The 27137-nt window shown below is 37.4% G+C and overlaps 1 protein-coding gene and 1 non-coding gene across 3 annotated transcripts; both read left to right on the top strand.

The window, feature by feature from the left end:
• Nucleotides 1–523: 523 nt before the first annotated feature.
• TRNAK-UUU (transfer RNA lysine (anticodon UUU)) lies at nucleotides 524–596 on the top strand. Its single transcript has one exon. It is a non-coding gene; the product is annotated as a tRNA-Lys (tRNA).
• Nucleotides 597–8193: 7597 nt separating this feature from the next.
• On the top strand, nucleotides 8194–26821 carry LOC150086073 (pancreatic lipase-related protein 2-like). Of its 2 annotated transcripts, none has more exons than XM_090373686.1 (10): nucleotides 8194–8562; nucleotides 19433–19707; nucleotides 22972–23118; nucleotides 23877–23982; nucleotides 24880–24993; nucleotides 25228–25314; nucleotides 25540–25800; nucleotides 25883–26006; nucleotides 26177–26389; nucleotides 26502–26821. In XM_090373686.1, exons 1-10 carry the CDS (start codon nucleotides 8421–8423, stop codon nucleotides 26602–26604), a joined length of 1572 nt encoding a protein of 523 aa, XP_090229812.1. In that variant the 5' UTR covers nucleotides 8194–8420; the 3' UTR covers nucleotides 26605–26821. The 2 variants fall into 2 exon arrangements, with proteins under 2 accessions (XP_090229812.1, XP_090229811.1); XM_090373685.1 differs by having other exon boundaries at nucleotides 8196–8562; nucleotides 25228–25332.
• The last annotated feature ends 316 nt before the right edge of the window (nucleotides 26822–27137 follow it).

A 27137-nucleotide genomic window follows, 5' to 3' on the forward strand; every position in this document is an offset into this window, starting at 1 on the left:
GGACTTGTGCATTTCGGCACGAACAGAGATAGTAGATCCGGGCCTGGCTCTTCGTTCTCGGGGGCAGGCGCTAGGCAGCGGCTACCCTTGTATTGGTTGCTTCCTGGTGGCGAAGCGGCCTGCCACTAACACCACACTTTTTTGGCTAGTTTCGTAGAGGTTCTACGCCATCACAGTTGAACTAGTTGGAGATGGGCTTTTGCCTAGGAGACACTCTCGATACCAGAAAAAGCGTACACAATGCACCAGGAGGTCACATGTAACATGACATCATATATATGTATAATGAGACTGTAAATATATATAAAATTGTGTGTAAAAATAAATGAAAAATGCCACTGCTCCTTCCATTTTACACCGTTACTATTTCCAAGAATTTTCTGATCTATGACTTAATTACGTTCACATTCGGTGGTAAGAAACCACCAGATGTGAATTTTATTAAGTCAACGACTGAAGGTTCTGAACAGTCGCTGAAAAAAAATTAGAATTTGTTTCTGCATACGAAACATTATTATGAGCTTCCCGGATAGCTCAGTCGGTAGAGCATTAGGCTTTTAACCTAAGGGTCCAGGGTTCAAGTCCCTGTTCGGGAGAATTATTACTTTTTTTTTTTTTTTTTGCTGACAGGCTGCCAGGACAGTGCATGAGGTTTTGTCAAAATACAAGAATTGCTAGAAGGGAAAAGGAGGTAATTATCCTATTGTATAAGGCAATGGTCAGATAACATCTTGACTACTACATATAGGTCTGGAGGCCTCGTTTTAGGAAGGATGTAGAGCTGCTGGAACGAGTACAGAGAAAGGCAACGAGATTGGTGAGGGGAAAAAAGATTTCAGGCTCTTGTTCTTACCAAGAAAGGTTTCGGTTCTGCAAATTGTAGTGTCTGGAGACTAGACACCTGCGAGGTGATCGGATTGAGCTGCTTAAGGCTTTGAATGGATTAAGCAAGCTCAGTGCCGATGGCATTCTTCCTCTTGCTCAGACTATACATATGAGGGGCATAAATTCAAATTGAGGAAGGATGATGGTAGAATAGATGTACGGAATTTTGCCTTTAGCCAACGGATGATTGATTGCTGGAACAAACTAACATCCGTTGTTCTGGAAGTGGATAATTTGAATAAATTCAAGGAAGAACTAGACAAACTATTGGAGGGGATGGACAAGTTAAATTTTTTTTTTTCTTGGCTAATGCCATATAAGCTTGCTTTCTTGCTTCATTTGCCACTATTAATACTAATGGTAACTGTGCCAGGACGCCATCTTCACATATGAGCAGCTGTTACAGCGTTCCTAGTGGCAGATACGATAAACAAAAGCACACCAGCACAGAAACTCTATGCGTGCGTATGTGCTTCCTGTGAAAAAGAAAACGGATGTTTAACACTCCATTAAAAATTGTAGCATACTATAATCAGGGTAATCATTTATAGACAACACGTATATTTATTTTATTTATCCAATTAATTACGCTGGGGGACCTGCCCGGAAGCGATATCACCCAACTGGTTCGCCGAACTAAATAGATTATACAACGGTATGTTCGACTTAATCAGTCTACTAAACTCGAATTTTTCATCCCATTAAACAAACATACCGATAGTTAAATATACGCTTTATATAGACGGTATGTGCGTCGTGGCCTTAGTTTCCTTAGCCCATAAAATCATTAACCCCCGTTCTCTTTCTTTTTGTTCACTTTGAGTTTCCTTGATTTACTACTCTTCTACAACAAAGCTATCATGATACCATTGGAGAGATATCTAGACAACTCTCAGCTGTAACTCTCATATCGACTAGTAACGGTCACAGAATTGTCACATATAGGTTAAGGTTACAGTAGTTACATTTACTGTTAGCAATAGAAGTTTTTGTTTTCGTGGTACAACGTCTTGATAGCCTTGATCAGGGCAGTATGCCACACACGCACGCGATATCCAAAATATCACGTGAACACCCAGAAGAACAGTAATGCATAATATATTGATCTAAATGGATTTGTGAAACAACGACTGACAGATTTTGCGCAAGCTTTATTCAACAAAGACAAGTCATTATAAAATGTAACTGTAGCAACCAATTCAGTTAGTCTTTCATAGGAATTACCGGAATCCATAATCGCTAACTGCGCATGTGTGAAAGTTCGTAGTACAAAATACCAAATAACGCGCGAAAACTGATCATTGGATCAATAAATATCGATTAATAAAACAAAAAGAAAAATATCTCTAGAGTTCTCTTTGATGACAGTTGATTGGTATCATTTTCTGATGTATTTTTGATGTCCTTCTCGTATTTCGGCTAGCAAATTCTGAAATTCTGCGCTACTAAAATGAGTTACACTAGAGTGCTGTCTCTGGAAGCCTAACAATCTCCAAGGCTTCAATAAATATGTAATTCGCACCGTGCTGCCAGGAATGATAACCAATAGTTCATTGCCTTTGGCGAGATGATTTTCTGATTCATCTTGTCAGTCATAGAAGAAATCTCTCGAACATCTTCGTTGGCTGAAAGCATTAAGAAAATGGACAAGACACTGAATTTTATAAGACCGAAATAAATCCACAAAAAAAACAATAAATAAATAAAAAATCTTAAGGCATCATATCAAAATATAGCATCAAAAAATCTTATTTTAATGCAATCAAAATGTGATTATTTTAACACGAAAACCAATCCATTGTAACCAGTGAGACATCTTGAATTCCAGAGAAGCCAACTACTGGTCTATCACTATATCTACTAACTATAGATTAACATTCTCACTGATTAGGATTAATGCATTTAATTAATAATATCTTTATGGTAATTAGTAGAAAGGATGGACGGATGGAATACAAAACTAATGCAATAGCTGCCACTGGCTAGGGGTTTAATATCATATAATGCTTTAATAATTGATACATTTAGAGTATGAACACGAAACCAGTAAGACAAATAAGAACATTAAAAAGAACCCAACGTTCCTACTGGATTTTTCACCTGTCGTTGTCAGCGGCTAATGCAGAAAAAATAATTTTAACAAATTTCAAAATTTATGCCATTATCTGGTGGAATGTTCTGTTGTTTTTGATTGGTTTCATCTTTAATATATCAGTTTAGAAAACCTTTTAAAATTTCTAAACAATAAGGGAATCTACAGGCTATATTATGCTCTATTGAATATGCGGCAGAGTATTTCAACACAAATATTTTTAATAATGACTGTATATTTATAAATATTTGTAATAACACCATATGAATTTATTTATTAGAATGACACCCTCTTGTAGAAGATCCTATTAAAAGTTATAATAAATTCACTTCCTCCTTAATATGAAACACTGTTATCTATAGCCTCTAAGGGGTTCCTCGCACTATACTAGATTATTTAATGCCGTCTATTTTATGTATTCAAGCTTTTAAACTTCGATTCCTCATGGGCAGATTAATCAGATTAATCTTTATCCCTTTGTCAATTTTATGATACACTGAACAATGATAAATCAATATTATTGGATATTACCTTTAGAGGGACATTTAGAGGAAATCGAATTATGTTAACCGAAAAGATATTCTGTTCGAATTCAAATGCGCATAGACACACGCACAGCATCATTGACCTAGTTGTTGTCAACATGTTTACAAAATGACAATTTGGGTTACACTCTAGGATGAATCCAGGGCTCATTTCAAGCCTGGGCTGCTCCTGCAAGTGCATTTTCTTCATTCGGTAATTTGCCAACAAATTTACTGTAATAAAAGATAGAACTCATTAAACCTTCCATTTTATAACCCTCTCTCGTGATAGTCAAGGACGTTTGATCTTAAACGCACTGACCAGAACAGGTATTTGGAGATTATAAACTCCAAGAAATCTTTCCCTCACTAGAATAATTTCCTTGGAACTTAACACATAATTTCTAGTTTACTTGGTTCACAGGCAGCGCCACGGTGTGTAGAAAATAACTTGAGGCAATTGGGTTACCATAACTACCCACGTGCTGACTTTTATCGTTGCGTAAATACTTCGCTTTCAATATGGCGATAGCAGATTTTTAAAGCATAAGACTTAAGGCAGAGAGATATTTGTAGTTTCATTAAAATTTTAAAATATCACAGGCGGCGCCACCAGTAATTAGCATATTATTAATAAAATATTGTATATATTAAAAAAAAAAACAGACGGAAATTATGCATTTTTATTAGTGTTTTCGAATTATTATGGGCATTTTTTTAAATTATAAGTTACTCGTTAAAAAAACATTGAGATAGCCAGGTAAATGAAATCAAATTTCATTCGTAAGGCTTAACCTACAGAAATATTTATAAATTTCATTAAAATTTCAAAATTCACAGAGGGGGCGCCACTGGAACACTTAATAAAATATAAATACAGTATTGTGTACAACCAAACTGTTTAAAATTTTCATTGCGTTAGTAATTAACGAATACTCGTATAATTTATTGTATTTGTAATTAAAATATAATTTATTACACAGTATTTACTAATAGTATTTGATAGATACTAATAACAAACTAATAAAATAAATTTTTATTTGTATTGATAAATGAAATAGAATTAATCGCCTAAGACGCAAGGTTTAGAAATATTTCTAATTTTTATTAAAATTTCATAATCACAGAGATGGCGCCACTGGACAGTATAAATATGCCAGTGGCGCATTAACAAAACTGAAATTATGTATTTTATTATTAATAATGAATGCTAATTTAATATATTCGTAATTATTATATAATTTAATATTAATGTTTCATAAATATTAATATTAAACCAATAAATAAATAAATATTTGTATTAGTTTGTTTTCTATTTAATTATAACACTGATTAAATGAAATGGAATTTCAAACATTAAGTGGGAATTAATTTTCATATTATCCTAGTAACCACGTGCACATTATCCTAGTAACCTACTCTGAGTTCAGCAAATGCTCAGCACAGAACTTCAGATACTGTCATCCTTTGTGTAGTGTGGGCGGTGACGTATTTCTTGAAGACTCTTTTTCCTTGCACGTGTTTATCTAGGGAAGATTAATCGGGTGTTTATGTACCGAGGGTTACCGCACGTGCAGAGAGGTGTGGGAGTGCCACAGTCACGGATAATATATCGAAACCTGTTCGTTGTTGAAGTGAGGCAAGGCGAGATCCCTTGTGGGGGTAAGATGCTAAATTATACAAGGAAGATCAGCTTCAATCAGCAACACGGCTTGTCTTCCTTGCTTTTTGATTAGCTCACATCTTTTTTCTGCATCTCTATCTCTACTATGCGTGTTGTATCTTTTCTTTTATTCAAGACAGAATAAAAGAGATCAATCGGTCGTAGGTATCTACTTTTCTTGCCAAGATAAGATTGGTCTTAGCTCACTGGAATAGTGGAGACATTATGTTATTGATCGAATTTTTCACAAGCACTAAACATGAAAAATATTGCATAAAGCATCAGAAAATCTTTTAATAAATTAATAAATGATGAAATCATTAATATTGTTAAGAAATATTGCGATTGCTTATTAACAAATGTATGAGCAAACAAAATGTATAGGCAAATATTCCAACACATGCAACAAAATTATAACAAATGCATAATGTATTATAGATCTTCACAAAGGCTGAATATTAAAAAAGCACCTGCTGTTTAACGAATATTGTAGATAGTGCCCGTTCATAAAAACATACTATTGTATTGTTTAAGTTATTAATCTGTAAGGCAATCCCATAGAATATTCTAAGTTCTGAAGAGGGGACAGTTTGGTCAAGTCATCCCAGAAGAGAGGGTTTCACTTAGACGGGGGTCATGTCATGACCCCCGTCCACTACGGCCAATCCATCGACGCCCAAAACGCCTGTTCAAATGGTCACGAACACACCTTCCATAATGGGCAGGCGCCCCGTCATGTTGAAACCAAATGTTGCGTCTCACATTTGCTGGAACATCGTCAAGTAACCCTGGTAGAACTTGTTCAAGAAAGATCCGATATTTAGTTCATGCGGGATGATAACAGGTATGGGCCGACTAAGCAGTCACCGCCCATACCTGCCCACACATTTATTGCGAAGCGATGTTGTGCCGCATGGGGGCGCACGCCGTGTGGGTTGTTGTGAGTCCACACATGAGCATTGTGCTGATTGAATAAGCCTTCCCGAGTGAAATAAGCCTCATCCGTGAACAAAACATAGGCTGGAAAATTCAAGTCTTGTTGAACACTTTCTTGGAGAAACCACCGCGCAAAAGCCACACGTGCAGGATGATCTTGGGAGGAGCAGTAACTGAACCCTTTGGAGATGAAAGGGGTGTAAGGAATCGTCGTACCAGACATGCTGTACACTGCAACAAGACACTCCTAAGGCAGAGGCAACGGCACGTGTGCTGGTAGTAGGATTATTCTGGACGGCATTCAACACACTTTCTTCCATGGCGCGAATCGCGTCGAACGTGGTCTTCCCGCACTACTCCTGTTACCTCTAAATGAGCCATAATCGCACAAATTTTGATGCACACGCGCAAACAATCGGTGGTTCAGTACATGTCTGTCTGGGAAGCGTTCTACATAAATTCGTTGAGCGGCTCGTCTATTGCCCTCTGCTAATGCATGTCTACCAGCTCACAGTTCGTATATCGATGCATGCTCTTCGTGCGGCGACTACTGCTTGAATGAGTAAACCAGAAATTTTCCCTCTCGCGAACTGATGAACAGCGCCGTCTACCGACTTACGGTGACGTTTCCAGTTATGGGTTCCTATGCGATTCACATTCCTTTAGATGTTACCTACCTCCCCTAAACGTTTGTACCAATATTTTTTGAGACACCCTGTATATTTAATACATGAAATCTAGATTTCGAGGCGCCTCCGTAGCCAGGTGGGAAGGAGCAACAGTGCGTAGCACACGCTTCTTGATTAGACCGGGGTTCGAGCCCGTCACCACCAAATACGGAGGATGCGGAAAGGTCAGGGAATGACCACCGCATATCCCGGAGCAATATGGCCTTAGTTGCTAATGCTCCTAAAAACCAAATAACAAATAACAACAATAACTAGATTTCGAGATTTCACGTGGTATAAGAGTGGTCATTATTGAAAGCCGATGAAATATTTTTCAAGTTGAGCAAAGGCTGGTGAAGGGTTTTGATCGAATTCATGATAAAGTGTACAATAATTATAGATTTTATTAATAAAATAATGTTAAATTTTAATTCCATCGTTCTATACATTACTTTTTGTTGGTTACAATATGGTTCGCATTGGTACATACCCAAAATATTAGTTTCTGGGATGTATCGATATGGGTGCAATAATCATATAGCATCTAACCAGCGATATGTGTGGTCGGAAAAAATCTTGTTGATATGGGAGCCAATGGAGGCTGACAAGAGTATGCTGGGTAAGAGAAAGGTTACAGTCAACAACCCAGTACAGTAGTGGAAACTCAAGAAGCATTTCAGAACGAGATTCGAACGGTCATTGACTGGATTCGAACTCAGGTATTTTCCATCTGGTGTGGGGAAACAGTGTTATACCAATTGTGCTATCCGCGATTGCGAGCTCTTCGGAGCAGAGATCAATAACCATCCAACTTGCAACAATTGTTGGAAGAAATTGAGTCAACATCGACCGAATTCCTATATTACATTGTTAACATCTCGAGGAGTCCATGACACAAAGAATCCAGTTCGTTCCGAGCACATTATTAGGTAGATTTACCTAATAAAGTGGCCACTCAGTATATATGTAAGTAAGACAATGCTTTGGGCTGGATTTTCTTACATGTCAGGTGTAATATTATGACATCTTCTTTACAATAAGGAGTTGCGCCTTAGTTCAAATTCTCAGGAAGCATTCCAAGAAAGTGCTTCAAGTGGCCTGTAGTCTATTTCAAGGTTATTCTAACCGAATCTGGCATTTAACCATTTTATGTTGAAGGTCTGTCAGACCGCAGGACATATTGATAACTCAACTACTGTCTTCACGAATTGTTAACTGATTGAATCGGCTGGCACGTGCCACTCTTACAAAAAGTTCGTTTCAAGAACGGGTGTCCAATTATCTACCGGTAGTGCATTTCTGTCTCTTGTTTACTTCACGTGACCTTCCTCAATTTGTCGCGTTCCGCCTGCCTAATGACGTTATCTAACCAACAACCCCGCTCCTAATATCCAAGAGGGTCCGCACCGCACGCGTCGCGACACAGGTCTCACCTTGGTCACCACAGCACCTCCCCGCCTCTGCGCGAATATTTTTGTATTTTTCTGGAGGCCACCAGTCCATTACTGTATACCACACAGACTGGTTTAGTGGATGACGTTGTCGGGCTACCCCTCGATACCCAAGTTGCAGCACACCTGCGACCTTGTCCCCTTTTCCGGCAAGTATCTCCCCTGGTCCGTGGACCGAGAACGGGGCAGTAGACGCTCAGCATGGCATTCGTGCTCTTCAGCTTCCTCATCGCTCTGTCTTTTCTAGCTTCCGTGAGCAGTTACGACTCGTTTGGAGGATGGCCGTACGATAATTTCGACCACCACAACCAGCCTTGGCAAGTGAAATGCTACGGTGATAAACGTAAGTAATCTTCTTTTGTTCTCTTAAAGCAAGATCCCTGTTATTTTGATCAATACGGTTGGAAATAGAATCATTAACCTGCTTATTTTCAGTTAAATCATCTTCAGTTCAATCAAAAACCCATATCAAATCCCATTTTTGCAGTGAACTTTTGGTGAACTTTGCCTTTTTTCCCTAAAATAATCCCTTAAGAACGGCTGACCACCCTATTGTTTTTAATTAAGAAACCGATTTTATTTATTGGGAAAAAGTTTATCTTTAAAAATGTTTTCAATTTTACGTGTGTGTGTGTGTCCAGAATTAAAAATCCTTTGTAAAATTCAAAATACGCTTTTATTGACTTTTTAGACTTCTTTTCATGCCTTACTTATTTTAATTTCTTAGAGTTGTGTTCATAGGAACTACACCAAAGAACTAAATACATACACAGTCATTCTAATATACCATACACTTCCATACCAAAATATTAGAGATTTAAATTTCCCAGCTGGATCCTAAATGGTAAAGTTCCGTTGCACGCACTTAGGGATACTCCCAAATAGTGTGAATATCCTTTAGGACAAGGCGGAGGTGACATGGATTGATGCAGACTGTGTCAAGGATCTATAATTGGTTGATACTGCTTAGCAACCCTGAAATACAATCCACAAGGATACTCAATGAAACGTTTCCTTCGCTTGTTCTTTTATTTCGATGTCAGAAGGGCATCGAAGTACACAACCGACTAGGATACCACACGAATCGACTATCTCCAGCATTCAAGGTCTTTCTACCAGAAGTGATTGACTACAAACAGGCTAACCTTTATCCTGTTTAGATATCCAGATAAGAACTTTGTGTTCTGAAAAGGTCGGATCTAAGTAAATCCTTGACTTCAGGTGCCAAGGATTCAATTTGTGAAGGATAATGGTAGATGCGAAAGATATGATGGTCAAATATACACGGAATAGCTGCTTCTTTATGAAATTCTTTTCATAAAATTCCCGGGATGACAAGTCGTGGTGTAGATCCCAATCTAGCGTGGGCTGATTCAATGACAGAAGATTTTCTTCAGACAATGCGATATTTCTTTTATGTACAGACTTTTAACTGGTTACAGTGTGAGGTGAACGCGAAAGTAGGTTTGGAGTTGCCTCCAGCTACGAACTGGAAACCTTGTAGTGTGTAGATTCCGGACTTCTTTTATTCTGATAGGTTTTATTTGTCTTTTGCGTGTCCTGGTTTTATTTTCCCGGATCGTGGTAGTCACGTACTTTGACCAAATGAAGTAATGTTCTTATTGTTCAAATAGTTTGACATCTCAAGTGGGAAGCAATATTTTGTGATATTAATTATGGTGCATTGCGAGATCTTTCATTTAGAAAGATAGGTCCCTTCTCTGAAATGGTGTGCAATCGGGTTAGGGGGGGGTGAAAACGCCTTATGTTCTTTCCGTCACGTAATGCAAGTGAAATAATGCAATAGGTGCATTACGCATATATGCTAAAGCGCCTAACGTCCGTCCGTTCGTCCGCATGTAATAACTCGTCTCTTAGAGGATGGATTTTCATGAAATTTTATATTTGGGTATTTTGAAAAGATTTGTCGAGCCATCCCAAATTTAATTAAAATCGGACCAATTAACGTGCCTGAACTTATTGTACTGTTTAAAATAAAATGATGCTTTATCACAATATTGAGCATTGTCGATGGTGACAAATGACAAGGATATTTCAATTGTCAAAATTTAAATCAAGTATCGCTATGGATGTAAATGTAGAGATTGGTAGTAATGTTTCTACCAAACAGTAGAAGATGCTCACTGTCCTGTACGCGTTCGGAGTGACACCCAACAACAAAGGAAATATGGCGTTCACAGTGACGAGCGTGTTCAGGCTAGCATCATTATCATTCAGTTTCTCACAGCAGAGGGTATACGAGCTGTATTTCTGCTCGTACAACCAGCAGAAATTCACTAGCTTATGGAAAAAGTGTGTATCATCTGACCCATAAAAATTCCTCGTGTCATTAACGGGATTCGAACTCAGGTCTTTTCTACCTGGTGTGGGGAGGAGGGTGATTATACCAACTGTGCTACCCACGGGGGCTACGAGGGGGAAAGTCGTTATTGTGAAACAAGAACTCAGGGACTGTCCCGATCCTGGGAGACAACTGGCCAGAAGAAACGTTATGTTGGTAGACAACAGCTTCAGGGCGGATCCATAGTCAATGTGGTAAGGGTACATAAGTGCTGCACCATCATCTATGAGATTCTGGTACAGGAAAGTCTGAAAGAAGTGGATTTCCGAGTGTCTCAGTGTCGAATGGAAACTTTTGGAAATGGGGGCTGTGTCCTCATATCTCTTTAGGAGATATGCTTGCTGAACAAAAAATCCAAGTTTCTGGGAGAAAAGTCCACGCATACGTTGCCTGAGACATAACTCAGCCACGTTGTGAAGAGAGCCCATAAAACCAAAAAGCAAGTGACGTAGTATGGAGTGGAAACATTAGTCATTACAAGGCCAAAGAAGTTCAAGATTTTGGAAAGCATCGGGAAGATTCATCTGATAAGTGCCATTAAAAAGAGGGTATCTGGACGTTTGGCTGAGTGCCATTTAGTTACATACAATGCACAACCATAACCATAACCATAGTATATTGTTATGTAACAAACGGTGTAATGATCTCGTCACACCACGAAAATCATCCATAAACTGCAATGGGAAGTGATTGAGCATCCTCTACAATTCGAATTTGTTGCTTGCGATTTTCATACTTTTGAGAGATTGAAAACAAGTTCAAGATTTTGGAAAGCATCGGGCTGTGTCCAAAGTCTCGAATGATACCTAACTATCAGGCAGAAAGTCAATTGCACACGGATGTTGAAGTGAATGAAGTCCACCAATGATTACAAAGAGCCATCAAAAGCTCAGCATTGAAGTGAAAATATCATTTTCGGATCAGTAGCAAGGGCCTTTTTCATCAGGACAATGCAGTTCCTCATATCGCTGAGCCCAGTCGTTTGCAGCAGAAAAAGCCATGCAGCCCTCGCCCAATTAACTCAGTCATGATGCCAAAAGAAGTCAAGAAAAGTCCTCTCATTCAAAGTGGAATCCATCTCTTCTCTTTTCCGTATGGTGGGGCAAAAGCCGCGCGTAGCCACGGCGCTACCCATGAGAACATTTTAAGATAGTTGAGCGAAAATTTGCTTTCAGCCAGAGAGGAATTTCATTATTGGAACAAAATTCCATCTGGTGTTGTGCAAATGGATAGTTTGAATTTCCTACCATTTCGTAGTTTTGAGTTCACTTTGCTCCAACTTTTTTTAATGGTTATATGCGTGTATTTTTAATTGTGCTAGAATTAGAAAAAATAAACACAGCCATTGGCCCCAAGGCAGCTGCAATAACCTTGATGTGATCTGGATAGATGAACATCTTGCTCTTAATCCAAAAGTGGTTGCTCCATTTGAGGACTACATGAGGTAGCATAAAAAGTGTCCCCAAAACCACATTCAGGATACAAATTATCCCTTAATTGCTTGCTTAATGGGCCGTATTCGAGGTGTTGTTTATAACCACCTTGTAAATGATTGCTTTCTCCTTGGATACACTATCTTTTATTTCTAGTGGTGGACTACTAAACGCACGAAAAGGCGTCAAATAAGACATTACTGGCCAATAAAAGAGCTTTTTGGATATTTTCTTACATATAAGATAAAATGGCGTACGAAATATCTCCTATTACCAGGAACGCTGTGGTTAATTTGAAGTAAAATACTTCGTGGGCAATTTCGTGATGTTTCGAAGGATAGTTGGAATTTCCTACTTGATTGCAACAAACAAAGATTCTTGTCATGTTCTTACGTTCTCTGTAAGTTGGTTTTCCCCTAAACCAAACAAGGCTGTTTAATTGGTAATTATGCTAGCAGTTTTGTTCTTATCAGATTTCAAGTCTGTATCCGAGAAAGCAAGTCTTAACACCTGGAATGAGTTGGTTTAAAAGGTTGTCTTAGCTGACAAGGAAAGTCTTAAACAAGGTTATTAAAAACAAAATACCTACAGGAAATGTAGACAGAGTTGGCCATGTGCCCTCTACTCACTCTCGATACCGAATACCGCTATAACCTCGATGTCTGAATCCCAATAGACCACACCCTTCTAATAATGAGTCATCTTTCGCACCATTGTCTTGGATTAATTATAGATGGATACGAAATACCACTACATGTTTTCCTTATGATATTTTAAGGATATGTGGTGGCTGTTATAAAGTTCTCGATTATAATTATTTTATAATTATTTTTAATTATTAAATAACAACACTACCTTTATTCCGTTTTGCGCAGTTATTCAAAATATGTAAATGAGCAATTTTTGTTTGTCTGTTTACAAAATGGGATAAGCTTGAATGGTTGGGAATTAGATTAATTGATGGCAAATCCATGTGTTTAATGCCCTCATGGTTAGCACAGTTGGTGGAATCACCGTCTTTCCTACACTTGGTAGAAAATACCCGGGTTCGAGTCCCGTCGATGACGTGAGGAACTTTTATGGGCATTTTCACAACATGGCCGAGTTAGTCGGTCTCAGGCAAGGGTAGCATGGTTTTTCTCCCGAAAACTTAGTTTTTTCGTCCAGCAAACAGAAAATAGACCTCGGAACACACGCAATTTACAGATTATGTACACGAAGCAATATAGCCTTAGTCCCTGATGCTCCTAAAACCCACCTGCAATAACGTTTCATTCCAGTATATGTTCTTCAAATTGGAAGAACTCCATGTATTCTCTGTGGACAAATTTAAAAACTGAAGAGAGTATAAGGAATCGTGTTCACGTAGGAGCAATCCACCAGTGACATGTAGGCAGAGGAGATCCTCATGCTTACGTTCACACATCTCCATTGTAAAGAAACTTACTTATGGTGTTCACTTTCGCATTTAGTTCAACTGAACTTAAAGCTTAGGTTTAATGTACTTTGAATATCATTATTAAGAAGTTTTTAATGATTCAATGGACAAGCAGGTCTGTTAGTGGTGATTTAAAAATTTAAATGATTGTTGATTTTTATATTCCGATGAGCAAAAATAAAGTATCCATAGAGCTGCAAACCGATTGCAATCAAAATAAGATGAGAGAAACTCAGGTTATACTTCGATGCGAAAACACCACTGTATCTGCAGGGAGGATGGTCTCTTTTTGGACTCCAGCGCCACGGTTCACAAACCAGGATTGTGCAAGATTTGTTTGATATTATAGATCTCACACACCATCTCTGTCCACACCGGGTGGAAAAGACCTGAGTTCGAGTCCCGTCGATGACGCGAGACATTTTTATGGGCCTTTTTCACAACATGGCCAAGTTATTCGGTCTCAGGCGAGGTAGCACAGTTTTTATCCCGGAAACTCGGATTTGTCGTCCAGAAAACAGAAAATCGCCCACAGAACACATGAAATTTATAGACAGTATACAAGGAGTAATATAGCCTTAGTCACTGACGCTCCTAAAACCCTATTACAACAACAACAGCTGTTACAATCAACGTCGTCCCACACCGGGTGGAAATGGTCTGATTTCGAATCCTGTCAGAGACACGAGAAATTCTTATGGGCTCGTTTCATAACTTGTCTGAGTTAGACGTCCCTATACAAGGAGATTGATTTTTCTCCCGGAAACTTGCTCTTTTCATCCAACAAAGCGACTGAATTATACACCCAATTACAGGTACAACGTTCCGATGGTTCATGGCCTTATTGCTTGGGCACTTAACACATACCTAACATAGTTAAAGCTGGAAGGGGATAGTCTCAGTATTGATTACGATATACCATATATTTAATGACATATTGTTATGACACCTTTCTAATGGTTAATCAACTTATGATTGATGCTCTTTTTTTTGATTTTTCCAAATACAAACGATATTAGGAGAAAGGAAACCCAGATTCACTGAGAGTGACTGCAGGAATAATGGTGCCACAGTTTAATTCAGAGCTGTTCTCATTAGAGTTTCCAAACCAGTTTCTGCCAATGCTTGTGGCAAATATTTCGTAAAGATACTTATTCCGTAACTGGGTCGCTTTCTGATGTTTGAGAAACATTGACTTAAGAATTCTTTTAATATAAAAGAATGCGTTATTGTGTGGGTGTTTTGGGTTATTTTTCTGTAACCAGTTTCTTCAAGAAATTGCAAAATTCCAGATGTTTAAGCATCTCATGGCTTCTTATGAGTATTATTTTGAGTTACTGTTTGATGCTTTTAATAAAATACAAATAGGAGACCCTGCAAAGATCTGTGATAACTCTCCAAACCAGAGGGATGTAGCTAACTGTCAGAATTTCTCACCTCAGATTCCTTTCTAAAATTTTATCCGAATGTATACAGCGTGTTCCAAAAGAAAATGCAAAAGAAATTCTGATCTATTTTAGATTAAGAGAAAAAAGTTATATAAAAAGATGTCCGAATCTGCACAATTACAGTTGTTTTTATTTGGGTGATCCATGCTACCTTCTTCGAGGCCGACTAAATGGGCCATTATCCAGAAACAATATGAAGTACACTCCTCGTCAAAATTAACAGAACACAGTAAACGTGTGTAACTCGTGCAGCTTGCGATGAAGCGGGACAAAATTTGGTATGGTGGTGGACCATAGAATAACGATGAAATGAGAAGAAAGCGAGAAACTTCGGACAGGGGTATTTATAGGAGTTGTATATGAATTTCCAAATGGTCACATTACAGAAGTTGATACAGGATGCTCGAAAATATGGTCACATGCATCGGTACGGGGTATGATCCCCTCCAACAGGTAAACAGGCCTGGCAGCCGGGAACGATTTTTGATACAAGGGTAATGTGGCAGCAAATCCCATTCTTCCACCAGCGCAGACTTTAGCTCACCAAATGATCGAGGAGTTGGCTGTCGGCGTGTCATGCGATGCCTAAGGGTGTCCCACACATTTTCGATCGTCTGTGATCGAGCTGGCCAGGCAGTCGTTGGATATCTTCAGTTTCAAGATACTCCTCCACCTCGTGAGCTCTATGTGCAGTGGCGTTGTTCGCGCATGAAAAGAAAACTTGGGCCAACCGCACCACTAAAAAAGTCGCACATAATATTCGAGGATCTGTTTTGGGTACTTCTGTGCAATTCCAATGGCCTTATCAAAAATATGAAGAGGAGGTGTGGCCGCTAATCATTATTCCTCCCCTCATGAGAACACCGCCTCCACCATAAATGTTCCTATGTCTGATGCTGGAGGGATGGTACCGCGTTCCTCGTTGTCTCCAGAAGAAATAACGTCTAAAATCTGTTTGCAGGCTAAAACGGGACTCATCAGAAAACGGAACTAAATTGAATTTCTCAGTCATTTACTGCACCCTGGACCTTCTGTTCTGATGCACAGTTCACTTTAAATTCCTGCGTTCTCTTTCTTGGAGTACCCACTTTCTGTCGCTATATCCATTCCAGCTACATTCTCCTTTCGTCTTCCACTCATTACATACTTTTCAGTTGGTTGCTTTCGACACACCAGTGATTTCCTGTTCCCCAACTGTGGCTCCTGATAAATGTGCTCCAACAATGAAACCTTTCTGAAAATCGGAGAGTTCACCTGTCTTTCCCCAATCGATAAAGAAGCCGCCCTCATGGATAGCACACAGTTGAATCGCTGTCCTCCCCACAACGGGTGGAAAAGACCTGGATTCGAGTCGCGTCGATGAAGAGAAGAATTTTTATGGGCCTCTTTCACAACGTGGCTGAGTTAGTTGGTCTCAGGCGAGGATAGCATGGTTTTCTCTCCCGGAAACTCTGGTTTTTCGTCCAGGAAACAGAAAACTGACCGCAGAACACATGCAATTTACAGACAGTATATATGGCGCAATATGGCCTTAGTCACTAATGCTCATAAAACCCAATAATAACAACAACATAAAGGAACCCCAGAAGCATACAGTATTTATCTGTTACCGAGTAAGTTCTGATTGACACGAGACAACTTACATTTACATACCGTACGTTTAATGATCTGTTAATAATAATTGCAAACGGTGTCTAATTTTTTGGGCAATGAGTGTAAATTCCAATAGATGGTCAGCGCACAGCCCAAACATTTTAAATTTCTTTCGATTGATAATAAATCAGGATTTCTTAAGTCATTCTACGTAAAGCAACCAACACAGTATTTTGTTTTATAGCGATATGTATAATCCATGTCTTTTCTATCCAAGTATAGTAATAACTTGCTCTTTACAAGGATAGACTACTGGAGATAATTGCTTGGAAGAAGATTATACAGTAAGCCATCGTGTAGTGTGGCGTGAAGGGCAAAATAATCTTGGCAACGGGCCGAATTGCAAAAGCTATTTCGGTGAACATCTGATCATGGGTTTCCAACTCAAATCCATCGTCTTAGTTAGTCCCAGATATCGAACACCGTCAGCAGGAACAGAAAACGGAAATCCCTAAGATCAGAAACTAACTTTGGGAAGCATTTCAATCGAGTCAGGGCCGGAGAACAATTGAAAGTGTGACAGCGAGCATTTACTAACAGCAGCAACGCGGTGATATGTTGCAAATGGGAGTTCTTCAGCTTGAAGGAAATGTGACGCACTCAAATTGAAAAATGAAAAACAGAAAACGATGTTTGCTGCGAGTTTAAGAACTTGCTCTTGGCAACAATTATCTATCTTGTATCAAGGATTAAAACAGAGATGTAGAAAAGAAAATCAGAAATAAGTGGGAAAAAAGTGTGTTCAATAGCTCAAAGTGTTAAAATGTTAGCAATATAATATACTTGTAAAGATGTTTGTTTTTTCCAGTATAAACTGATAATTGTCTAGCTAACTTGAAGTCCAAGGTTTGATCAACAAGTTCGGTGAATGATCTTATAATATCGTACGAACATTAAATTTTCTTCCAAAATTTAACAGTTTTAGTGTTTTCAACGACATTATATTGAAGCGTATTAGCAATGAACATTTATCGTTGAATTCAATTTTTTGCAACTCACCGTACTTTTTGATCGAACCTTGTACACCAGTTTAATGGCTATTCATTTACACTGCCTTACCATTAATATATGGACATCTGTATCTACAAATAACCTTTATTTACAAGAAAACTAATAGTGGGCTGAAAAATTTAGCCTTTTTGATAGCCTCCAGCGTTCGTGGAACATCCTTCACCAGCATTTTCTAAATGTTCTCCGATATCTTCTGCCATTCGGCCTTCAAAGCGGCGATCAGTTGAGCTCTGTTTTTTGGGCAGACTCTTCTCCCACGCAACCAACAATCCAATTCATGCTAGAGGATCTCTATAGGATTAAGGTGAGGACGTGACCAACGTTATAGGATTAAGGTGAGGACGTGACCAACTTTATAGGGTTAAGGACGTGACCAACAGAGGAGTGTTCGGATGGTTATACTGTGCAATTTTGTAGAAAATTTAGGTTGCTGGAAAATTTCATTTCGAAAAAAATTTGAGGTATGAATAGTTAACATCTATGACGACAATTTTGAACCGATAGACAATCTTATTAATGTCAATCACGCAGATCAAAGAGCTTGGGGATCATGACTGGTTTCACCACAAGAATATCTCCCGAAAATGATACCTAACTATCTCGAAGATTATCAAAAACAACGGCGAATTGGACTGAGTCTGCAGCATTTGATGCTCTATCAAATCGAGGAAATGTATTCTTAGACTGAATCCGTGATCAGGAAACAGTGAAAGTCAAGAATTTTAAAAGAACTACGTTAGGTTCATGATGTTATTGGACTCTCAGAGTTTGGTGCTGCATACTCAAATATCCTCCAAACTGCGAGTTTCGTTCAAAAACAAGAGAAGTAGATATTTCACTGAAGATATCGTCTTGGTGTAGGTTATTGCAAGACCCTGTCCACAGATTATAGCAACTCACCAGCGACTCCTCCTCAGAAACTCTCGACCATCCATAGAGACTGGAGCTGTCACCACCTCCAATGCACTGACAAATTACCTCTATGTGATTTACGAGATATACAAGACGCAAGTTTTGGGAGAGAGAAAAAGGGATAGATTAACGAAACCTAAAATTCGGTTTAAGAAGAATTAGTAGTTGTTGAAAATTTGATTTTGCATTTTGCAAGTTATTCAAGGAGTATAGAATTTAAAGGAAAATTTGAACTATTCGAAATAAATAGAATCCTCCCGCAAATTAGAGAAAATTCTAATTACTGGTAATTGCACCTAATGATATTATTATTAGAAATTCTAGAGGCGAATAGGAAGAATTTCTGATAATAATATCATCAAGAGGAATGTTTCCTCCATGTTTCCAGAAAGAGATGTTTCTGTAACCGCAGATGTGCAGCTTAGATATTGTGATTATAATTCCATGAATCAAAATATTAAATTCCCTTTGAAGAAATTAGAATGAACGTTATTTCGGGGGATCGTAAAATACAGGAGAAATGTTTCTTTCCAGATTCCAACAACTATTTGACAAATTCCGAAATTTCATTAACATTCTCTGATGGTTGTAATTAGCTGCACTTTAGTCGACGTAACATTGATTCTTGCATGCCAATGCCATAAGTTACCAGGATATATCGAGACTAAATTGCCCAGAGACGTTCCGATAAGACATCATTTTAACGCGCGTTGTGTTATTGGACATTTTCACTTTAAGCGGGCATTCCAGTTGGCCTGTATTCTTTTTTTTATCTCACAAGGAGCTTTATCTAATTTTGTAATTTTAATTGAGATCTAATGGATATGCAAGTTCTACGAAAGACAAAATCCAATAAGAAAATTTTCAATTTCGAACCCGGGATCAATCATCTTTAACTTTTGAAAGATTTGTTCGCCTGTTGTTCGTTTCTGAAACTAATTTTTCTATTCTGACAGCCGGCTCTGCCAAATGCATTGATGGACTGGGATGCTTCAACTTAACTGATGATTTCTACGATAACCGACATCGACCATGCAATCTACTCCCGGCGGATAGAGAGCACATCAATGCACGCTTCTTTTTATTCACCCAGCAAGATAAAACGGAAGGAAAGCGCTTGGATCCGCGAACACCAAGCACAATTACAGATGCAGCCATCGACTCCAGTCGTCCGATCAAAATCATTATTCACAGCGTGTCTGATGGTCCCTGGCACAATTTCTGGGTGAAGGTAAGGAATCCGCACTTTAGAGTAATAATTTTCATTGATGTATTTCTGAGAACGAATGTATTTTTAATTGAAATTGATGCGTGGTAATTTTAGACATTTAATTTAAATATCTCGAAGTCAGCGCGTTTATTTTCATCCTCATAACAGTTTCAACTCGACAAGGTTATTGAAGGGCAAATGTTTAGTTTAGGAAATGAACCTGTAATTTAAACTGCATGACAATTTGAAATCAACAAGGTCATTGAAGGGCAAATGTTTAGTTAAGTAAATCAACGCACTTATTTCCAACTTTATAAAATGTTTAGTTTAGGATATCAGCGCGTTTAACTTTATCTTAATAAAGTTTGAAATCGACAATGTCATTCAAGAACAAATGTTTAGTTTAGGAAATCAATACGTTTATTTTAAACTTCGTAACAGCTTGAAATCGATAAGGTCATTCCAAGGGCAAATGTTTAGTTAAAGAAATGAACCTTTAAATCAAACTTCATGACAATTTGAATTCGATAAGGCCACTCAAGGGCAATTGTTTATTTTAGGAAAGCAGCATTTATTTTCATCTTTATAATAGTTTGAAATCGACAAGGTCATTGAGGGGCAAATGTTTAGTTTAGTAAATCAACGCATTTATTTCCAACTTCATAAATGTTTAGTTTAGTTTAGTCTATCAGGCGTTTAACTTTATCTTAATAAAGCTTGAAATGGACAATGTCATTCAAGAGCAAATGTTTAGTTTAGGAAATCAATATGTTTATTTTAAACTTCATCACAGCTTGAAATAGATAAGGTCATTCAAGGGCAAATGTTTAGTTTAGGAAATGAACCTGTAATTTAAACTGCATGACAATATGAAATCGACAAGGTCATTCAAGGGCAATTGTTTGTTTTAGGAAATCAGCATTTATTTTCATCTTTATAATAGTTTGAAATCGACAAGGTCATTGAGGGGCAAATGTTTAGTTTAGTTTAGTCTATCAGCGCGTTTAACTTTATCTTAATAAAGTTTGAAATCGACAATGTCATTCAAGAGCAAATGTTTAGTTTAGGAAATAAATATGTTTATTTTAAACTTCGTAACAGCTTGAAATCGATAAGGTCATTCCAAGGGCAAATGTTTAGTTAAGGAAATGAACCTTTAAATCAAACTTCATGACAATTTGAAATCGACAAGGTCATTGAGGGGCAAATGTTTAGTTTAGTAAATCAACGCATTTATTTCCAACTTCATAAATGTTTAGTTTAGTTTAGTCTATCAGGCGTTTAACTTTATCTTAATAAAGCTTGAAATGGACAATGTCATTCAAGAGCAAATGTTTAGTTTAGGAAATCAATATGTTTATTTTAAACTTCATCACAGCTTGAAATAGATAAGGTCATTCAAGGGCAAATGTTTAGTTTAGGAAATGAACCTGTAATTTAAACTGCATGACAATATGAAATCGACGCGGTCATTCAAGGGCAAATGTTTAGTTTAGGAAATCAGCATTTATTTTCATCTTTATAATAGTTTGAAATCGACAAGGTCATTGAGGGGCAAATGTTTAGTTTAGTTTAGTCTATCAGCGCGTTTAACTTTATCTTCATAAAGTTTGAATTCGACAATGTCAATCAAGAGCAAATGGTTAGTTTAGGAAATCAATATATTTATTTTAAACTTCATAACAGCTTGAAATAGATAAGGTCATTCAAGGGCAAATGTTTAGTTTAGGAAATGAACCTGTAATTTAAACTGCATGACAATTTGAAATCAACAAGGTCATTCAAGAGCAATTGTTTATTTTAGGAAATCAACATTTATTTTCACCTTTATAATAGCTTGAAATGGACAAGGTCATTGAGGGGCAAATGTTTAGTTTAGTAAATCACCGAACTTATTTTCAACTTCATAAATGTTTAGTTTAGTAAATCACCGAACTTATTTCCAACTTCATAAATGTTTAGTTTAGGATATCAGCACGTTTAACTTTATTTTTATAAAGTATGAAATCAACAATGTCATTCAAGAGCAAATGTTTAGTTTAGGAAATCAATACGTTTATTTTAAACTTCGTAACAGCTTGAAATCGATAAGGTCATTCCAAGGGTAAATGTTTAGTTTAGGAAATGAACCTTTATATTAAACTTCATGACAATTTGAAATCGACAAGGCCATTCAAGGGCAATTGTTTATTTTAGCAAATCAACATGCTTATTTCCAACTTCATGAATGTTTTACTGTATTTAGGAAATCAACACATTTATTTTTATCTTCATAAATTTTGATATCGATAAGGTTATTCAAGGGCAAATGTTTAGTTTAGGAAATGAACCTTTATTTTAAACTTCATTAAAAGTTTGAAATCAGCAAGATCATTCATGGGAAAATGCTTTATTTTAGGAAATCAGCGTTTATTTTAATCTTCATAAAGTTTGAAGTCGACAAGGTCATTCAAGGGCAACAGTTTAGTTTAGTAAATAAACACGTTTGCGTATTTTCAACTTCGTGAATGCTTTTGTTCAGAAAATCAACGTTTATTTTAAAATTCGCAACAGTTTTAAATCGATAAGGTCATTCAAGGGCAAATGTTAAGATTAGGAAATCAACGTTCATTTTAAACTTCATGACAATTTCAATTCGACAAGGTCATTCAAGGGCAATTGTTTATGTTAGGAAAAGAGCAGTTTAAGTTTCATATTTTTAATTGTCCGCCAATAATTGTATTCTAAACCCTAAACTCATTTGAATGCGACATCTGCAGTGTTTTTATTCTACTAAGAAACAAATCGAATATAAAAAAAAATATTTTTAACTATAAAATGGTATGCAGACTGTTGCAAAAGAATTTTCATCTCACCAGGATTTAAATTCGCCAAATAAATGACTTTTATTACTGAGTATCCGCACTATAGGGGGATATATATTTCAGAAATAAGAGAAGTTCAAAGAAAGTGCCTGTTTCAAAGAGGTTTTGTTCACAGGTGATTAAATTGGAGAGTGCATTCAGCTCACTATTGCTAGAAGAAAAATAAAAAATAAGCAGCTTTAAAAGAGAACGAAGAAGCTAAACGCTGCGGAATTTTTTCTTTCTTTGGTCAAGAGATGGGGGATTAAGAAATAAAGCTTCTAAGAATAATAAAAATAAAACTTGATGTTTAGTAGCAGCGGTCGAAAGATGGTAAGAATTTTTAGAATTCGCAAAGTTTCGTTTTTCTTCGCTTTCAGAAATGTTACTCGAGCATCTTTGGGAACAATCTCTAATTACATTACTGCACTCCTCTTTGCAGCGAATGAAGGATGAATTCTTGGAAAACGGAGACTACAATGTCATTATCGTGGACTGGCACAAAGGGACCAGACCTTCTTATTTACAGGCTGTTGCGAACGCTCGAGTGGTGGGGGCCGAAGTAGCTGAACTGGTTACTGCCTTACAGGTAAGCTTAATCACTTTCCAGAGAACTAATATTGTCTTAGTAAAACTCCTACTCTTGCAGAAATTAGCGTGCACCAAGTCGATTAGAACAATAAAGTTCGTACGAAGAGAGGATTCAATTTCAACGCGAGCCAACGTTTTCTTCTTTCGTGTCCTCTCTGAAACGTAATTATCAACAAGTTTTATTTATGTTGTGCTTCTCCAAGATGTATCAATCCGAAGCTTCATTTTTCCACACTTTTATCTTTCGCATCACTTGGCCAAGATGAGTCCACTGATTACATTCACTCACGCTTTTTTAAAAAATATTATGCTAAAATTGAATCAGTCTTCAGCTAAAAGTTCTTTGCATGTTCTTTTATGTTCCAAATTGAATACGTGTAGTTTAATGTGAATGTAAATCGAGTGGACACTCATACAATGATCCTCCTGAGCAAGCTTAAAAATCGATTTGCTTCATTGCAACGTGTCCTGAACCCAGCCTGTTGTGTGCATGCTCTGACCCCTTTAATCTATTCTAATATTGTTTTTGTCCTAATAGAGAGGATGAAGCAAATCTAAACATGAAATTTCCCTGTACTGTTTCCATAGTAACCACGAAGGTTCTAGTCGCCTTGGTGTTTTACTGTTTATTGTTCACTTACAAATGCGATTTTAAAATTCAAATAATTTAATAAGATTTAAAATTCATATAATTTAATAAAATTTGAATTACTGAGTACAAATGACACTTTTAAATAATTTTTTACTGACCTACAGAGGGCGGATGTTTCCACCGAGAATGTTCACATTATCGGAGAAGGGGTGGGTGCCCATATTGCTGGCTATGCTGGAGAAAGACTTGGGAATGTCAACCGGATCACAGGTTAGTATTTCATCCCTTGGAATGAATTATAATCGTGTAATCCATTTTTTGCCATACGGCAAAGCATCTACCACCTAAAAGATTCATTAATAAATCGTCTATATCTCCAAAGTATATTGATCTAAATTGACTTTCAGTTTTAACCCCCTCCACATTTCAAGATATCCAATAGTCATCCTTCATTGTCTGTTCAGCCCAATGGCTACGAGTTACCTCCATCTTCACAGGGGACATCTGAAGAGGAGAAAAACAGACTTTTTCGAAATCTTAATTTAAAAAATGTTTTTCTCCTTCGCTGTATATAACGCCTGGCTGTTTGCATTTCTCCGGTAACGCCAGGCGCTCTATATCAGAATGAGACAGAACCACTGACGCAATAAGTTCAGCTTCTGAACACTGTTTGGATGGTACGCACGTCTGGAGGCAATGCTAAGCCCCGAAGATACAAAGAAATAAAAAAAGTAAAATCTTATCTGACACTGGACTTTCAATATCGAGTCGAAAGAACATATTCAAAATAGGAGAGTATTTCTAGTAGAATTGAGTTGGTGCTAGTTTTCACTTATTTTGGAATAAATAGGTTCTGTTTAGGTTATTGAGTTTTCTTGCAGTATTAATTGCTGAGTACAGGGTGTTAAAAAAAACACGAGCACTTGAAGCCAATATTAAATTTAGCCCTGCCCTTTTTTTTCATGAAAAGTGCACCCCTAAAAGTGTTGATTTTCGTCTTGTTCCATCATCATTATGGTGGATGTCATCCCTTGATGAGTCTGTAACCGAACAATCCACATATCAACAATTAATTTAATAGATTCAACTCTATCAATTTATAATACGTTCTTATTAAATATACTGTGTTTAAAATGTCACGAAGTAACGTGTTTTTTTTAAATTCAGGACTCGATCCAGCTCGAGTTTACTTTGAACAATTGCCCACATCGGTGCGGTTGGATCGTAGAGATGCTGATTTTGTAGATGTCATCCACACAAATGGTGCTGAATATGGCGCAGGTAAGAGGCGCAGCAATTGTGATTTGGTGGAGTTATTCTAATTAGTTCATATCATGCATGGAGTCCCTCAAGGTTTCTCCCTTGGATCATTAAATTTTTTAATCAAAACTAGTAGTGTAGCATGCTCATTCTAACTTTACAAAGGTTCATAAAGTGTTTAAATTAAAGTGGGTGTGATTACAATAAAATTATTTTTGACCTTCACATATAAAAAAAAAATATTTATCGTTATAGGTCTTGGCATAGAAGCTCCTGCTGGTCACGTGGACTTTTATCCAAATGGAGGTCAATCTCAACCGGGCTGTGGTCCATATTATGATGGTAAAGGATATTCCAAAGGTATACTTAAAATATCTACACCATTACGTGGTGTGTATAGGACCTTTCGAAATAATCAAGATCACCTTAAATAGTAATAATTAAATTAATGTAATACAGAAGAAAATAAATTTTAATAAATAAAATTCTCTGCACCTAATTAATTGGCTTCATCCTTGGTGTCTGATGATCGCACATTAATCTCTAATAATATACTCTTCTCTCCAGGTTACACAGACCATTCTTTTTGCCACCACCAGATGGCTGCACATTTCTTTATCGATTCCATTAAGACCCAAGACTGTCAGCCAGTTGGTCACAGATGCGACTCCTTAGAGGACTTTGAACGAGGCAAGTGTGCCGACTGTGGATCAGACGGGAGTGGATGCGCCATCATGGGACTACGAGCAGACGAGTACAGGCCCCTTAAGAATGATGAACAGAGCAGAAAGTTTTACCTGAGGACCAAAGCACATCCGCCATTTTGCTGTAAGTATTCGTCCAACAGCTGATGAGAGTAATTTGAGTATTGTTGCTAACAGAGTAATTCTCGTTTCTTTTTATGTTACAGTATATCACTATCAAGTTAGAGTTCAGTTTAATGATACCAAGAAAGATCAGCATGGTTACGCTGGTTCGATAAACCTGATCTTACGTAGTGACAAAGGAAATATTTATCTCAACCCAAGTCATGGGTAAGTCAGCACGATACAAATATTTTTTTGTACAGATATTGGCTATTTTGACCGAGTAGTCCTCGATAAAAATGATGCTTCATTTTCGCATTTGGAAAAGAAATCTTTTTGAATTTATAAAGTTTAGAAGTGTGAAGAAGATGTATTTTATATTATTCCGCTGTTTGTAGGTTCTACCACCCCCAAGATGGCCAAACTTACACAGCGGTCATCACATCTCCTGAAGACGTAGGTACACTTAGGAATGTGACAGTGAAATGGGGACACTTTTCATCTTTCCATCAATCTCACGGCTGGTGGGGCGGTCCTAGACGGTCAGAGCCACATGTGGTTGTAGAGAGAGTGTTTGTGACTCCCATGAATATCATTACTACCTCGGAAGAGTGAGTAATACAGATCAATCTCTTTTTGTCTCTCCTTTTCATTTTTATAGTATTTTTTTTTCAAGTGAATGCTTACTCCCTTGAAACTAAATCTTTCTGTCTTATTTTTTAGGGGAAGGATCGCCAATGTCTTTGAATTCTGTAGAGGGGAAACCATTAACAATTCCACCTCTGAAAATAAGTCAGATTTCGTTTACACCCTCACCAGATGTTGAGAGATGATCCCCACAGTACGTCAAGCTGATAATAAAATATACTCAACAGAACTGAACAAATTAAAAAAAAAAGATAAAAAAATTAAACCATAGAGCGAAAACCCTTATAGTTATTTATACATCTACCAATAAAGTTGTTTGACTGTTGGCAGATTTCGTTTACACCCTCACCAGATGTTGAGAGATGATCCCCACAGTACGTCAAGCTGATAATAAAATATACTGAACAGAACTGAACAAATTAAAAAAAAAAAATAAAAATATTAAACCAGAGAGCGAAAACCCTTATAGTTATTTATACATGTACCAATAAAGTTGTTTGACTGTTGGCTTATGTGTTTTCATTTAACATAATTGCTTTCCGCCAGATGGCACCACCGAACACTTCAGCGTTTGTAATATTCATTAGTTGCATTGCTATAAAAGTTTAACGCACAGTCTTGTTTGCACAATCTGTTCAGCTAACAGGAATGCAATATCTCGTGCGATATCGGCAGACTCCTCCACTGAGGGTTGTAACTCTTATCGATATG

This window comes from Mastigoproctus giganteus, chromosome 5 (assembly GCF_048544385.1).
Source record: "Mastigoproctus giganteus isolate SK-2022 chromosome 5, ASM4854438v1, whole genome shotgun sequence".
In the NCBI taxonomy this organism is placed as follows: Eukaryota; Metazoa; Arthropoda; class Arachnida; order Uropygi; family Thelyphonidae; genus Mastigoproctus; species Mastigoproctus giganteus.

What these genes read in the sequence shown, in the direction of transcription:
- LOC150086073 (XM_090373685.1), top strand. Translation starts at nt 8,421, where the DNA reads ATGGCATTCGTGCTCTTCAGCTTCCTCATCGCTCTGTCTTTTCTAGCT. An exon ending in GAATGTCAACCGGATCACAG is followed by an intron (nt 23,983 to 24,879) that starts GTTAGTATTTCA and finishes TTTTAAATTCAG; the next exon opens with GACTCGATCCAGCTCGAGTT. An exon ending in AGCACATCCGCCATTTTGCT is followed by an intron (nt 25,801 to 25,882) that starts GTAAGTATTCGT and finishes TTTATGTTACAG; the next exon opens with TATATCACTATCAAGTTAGA.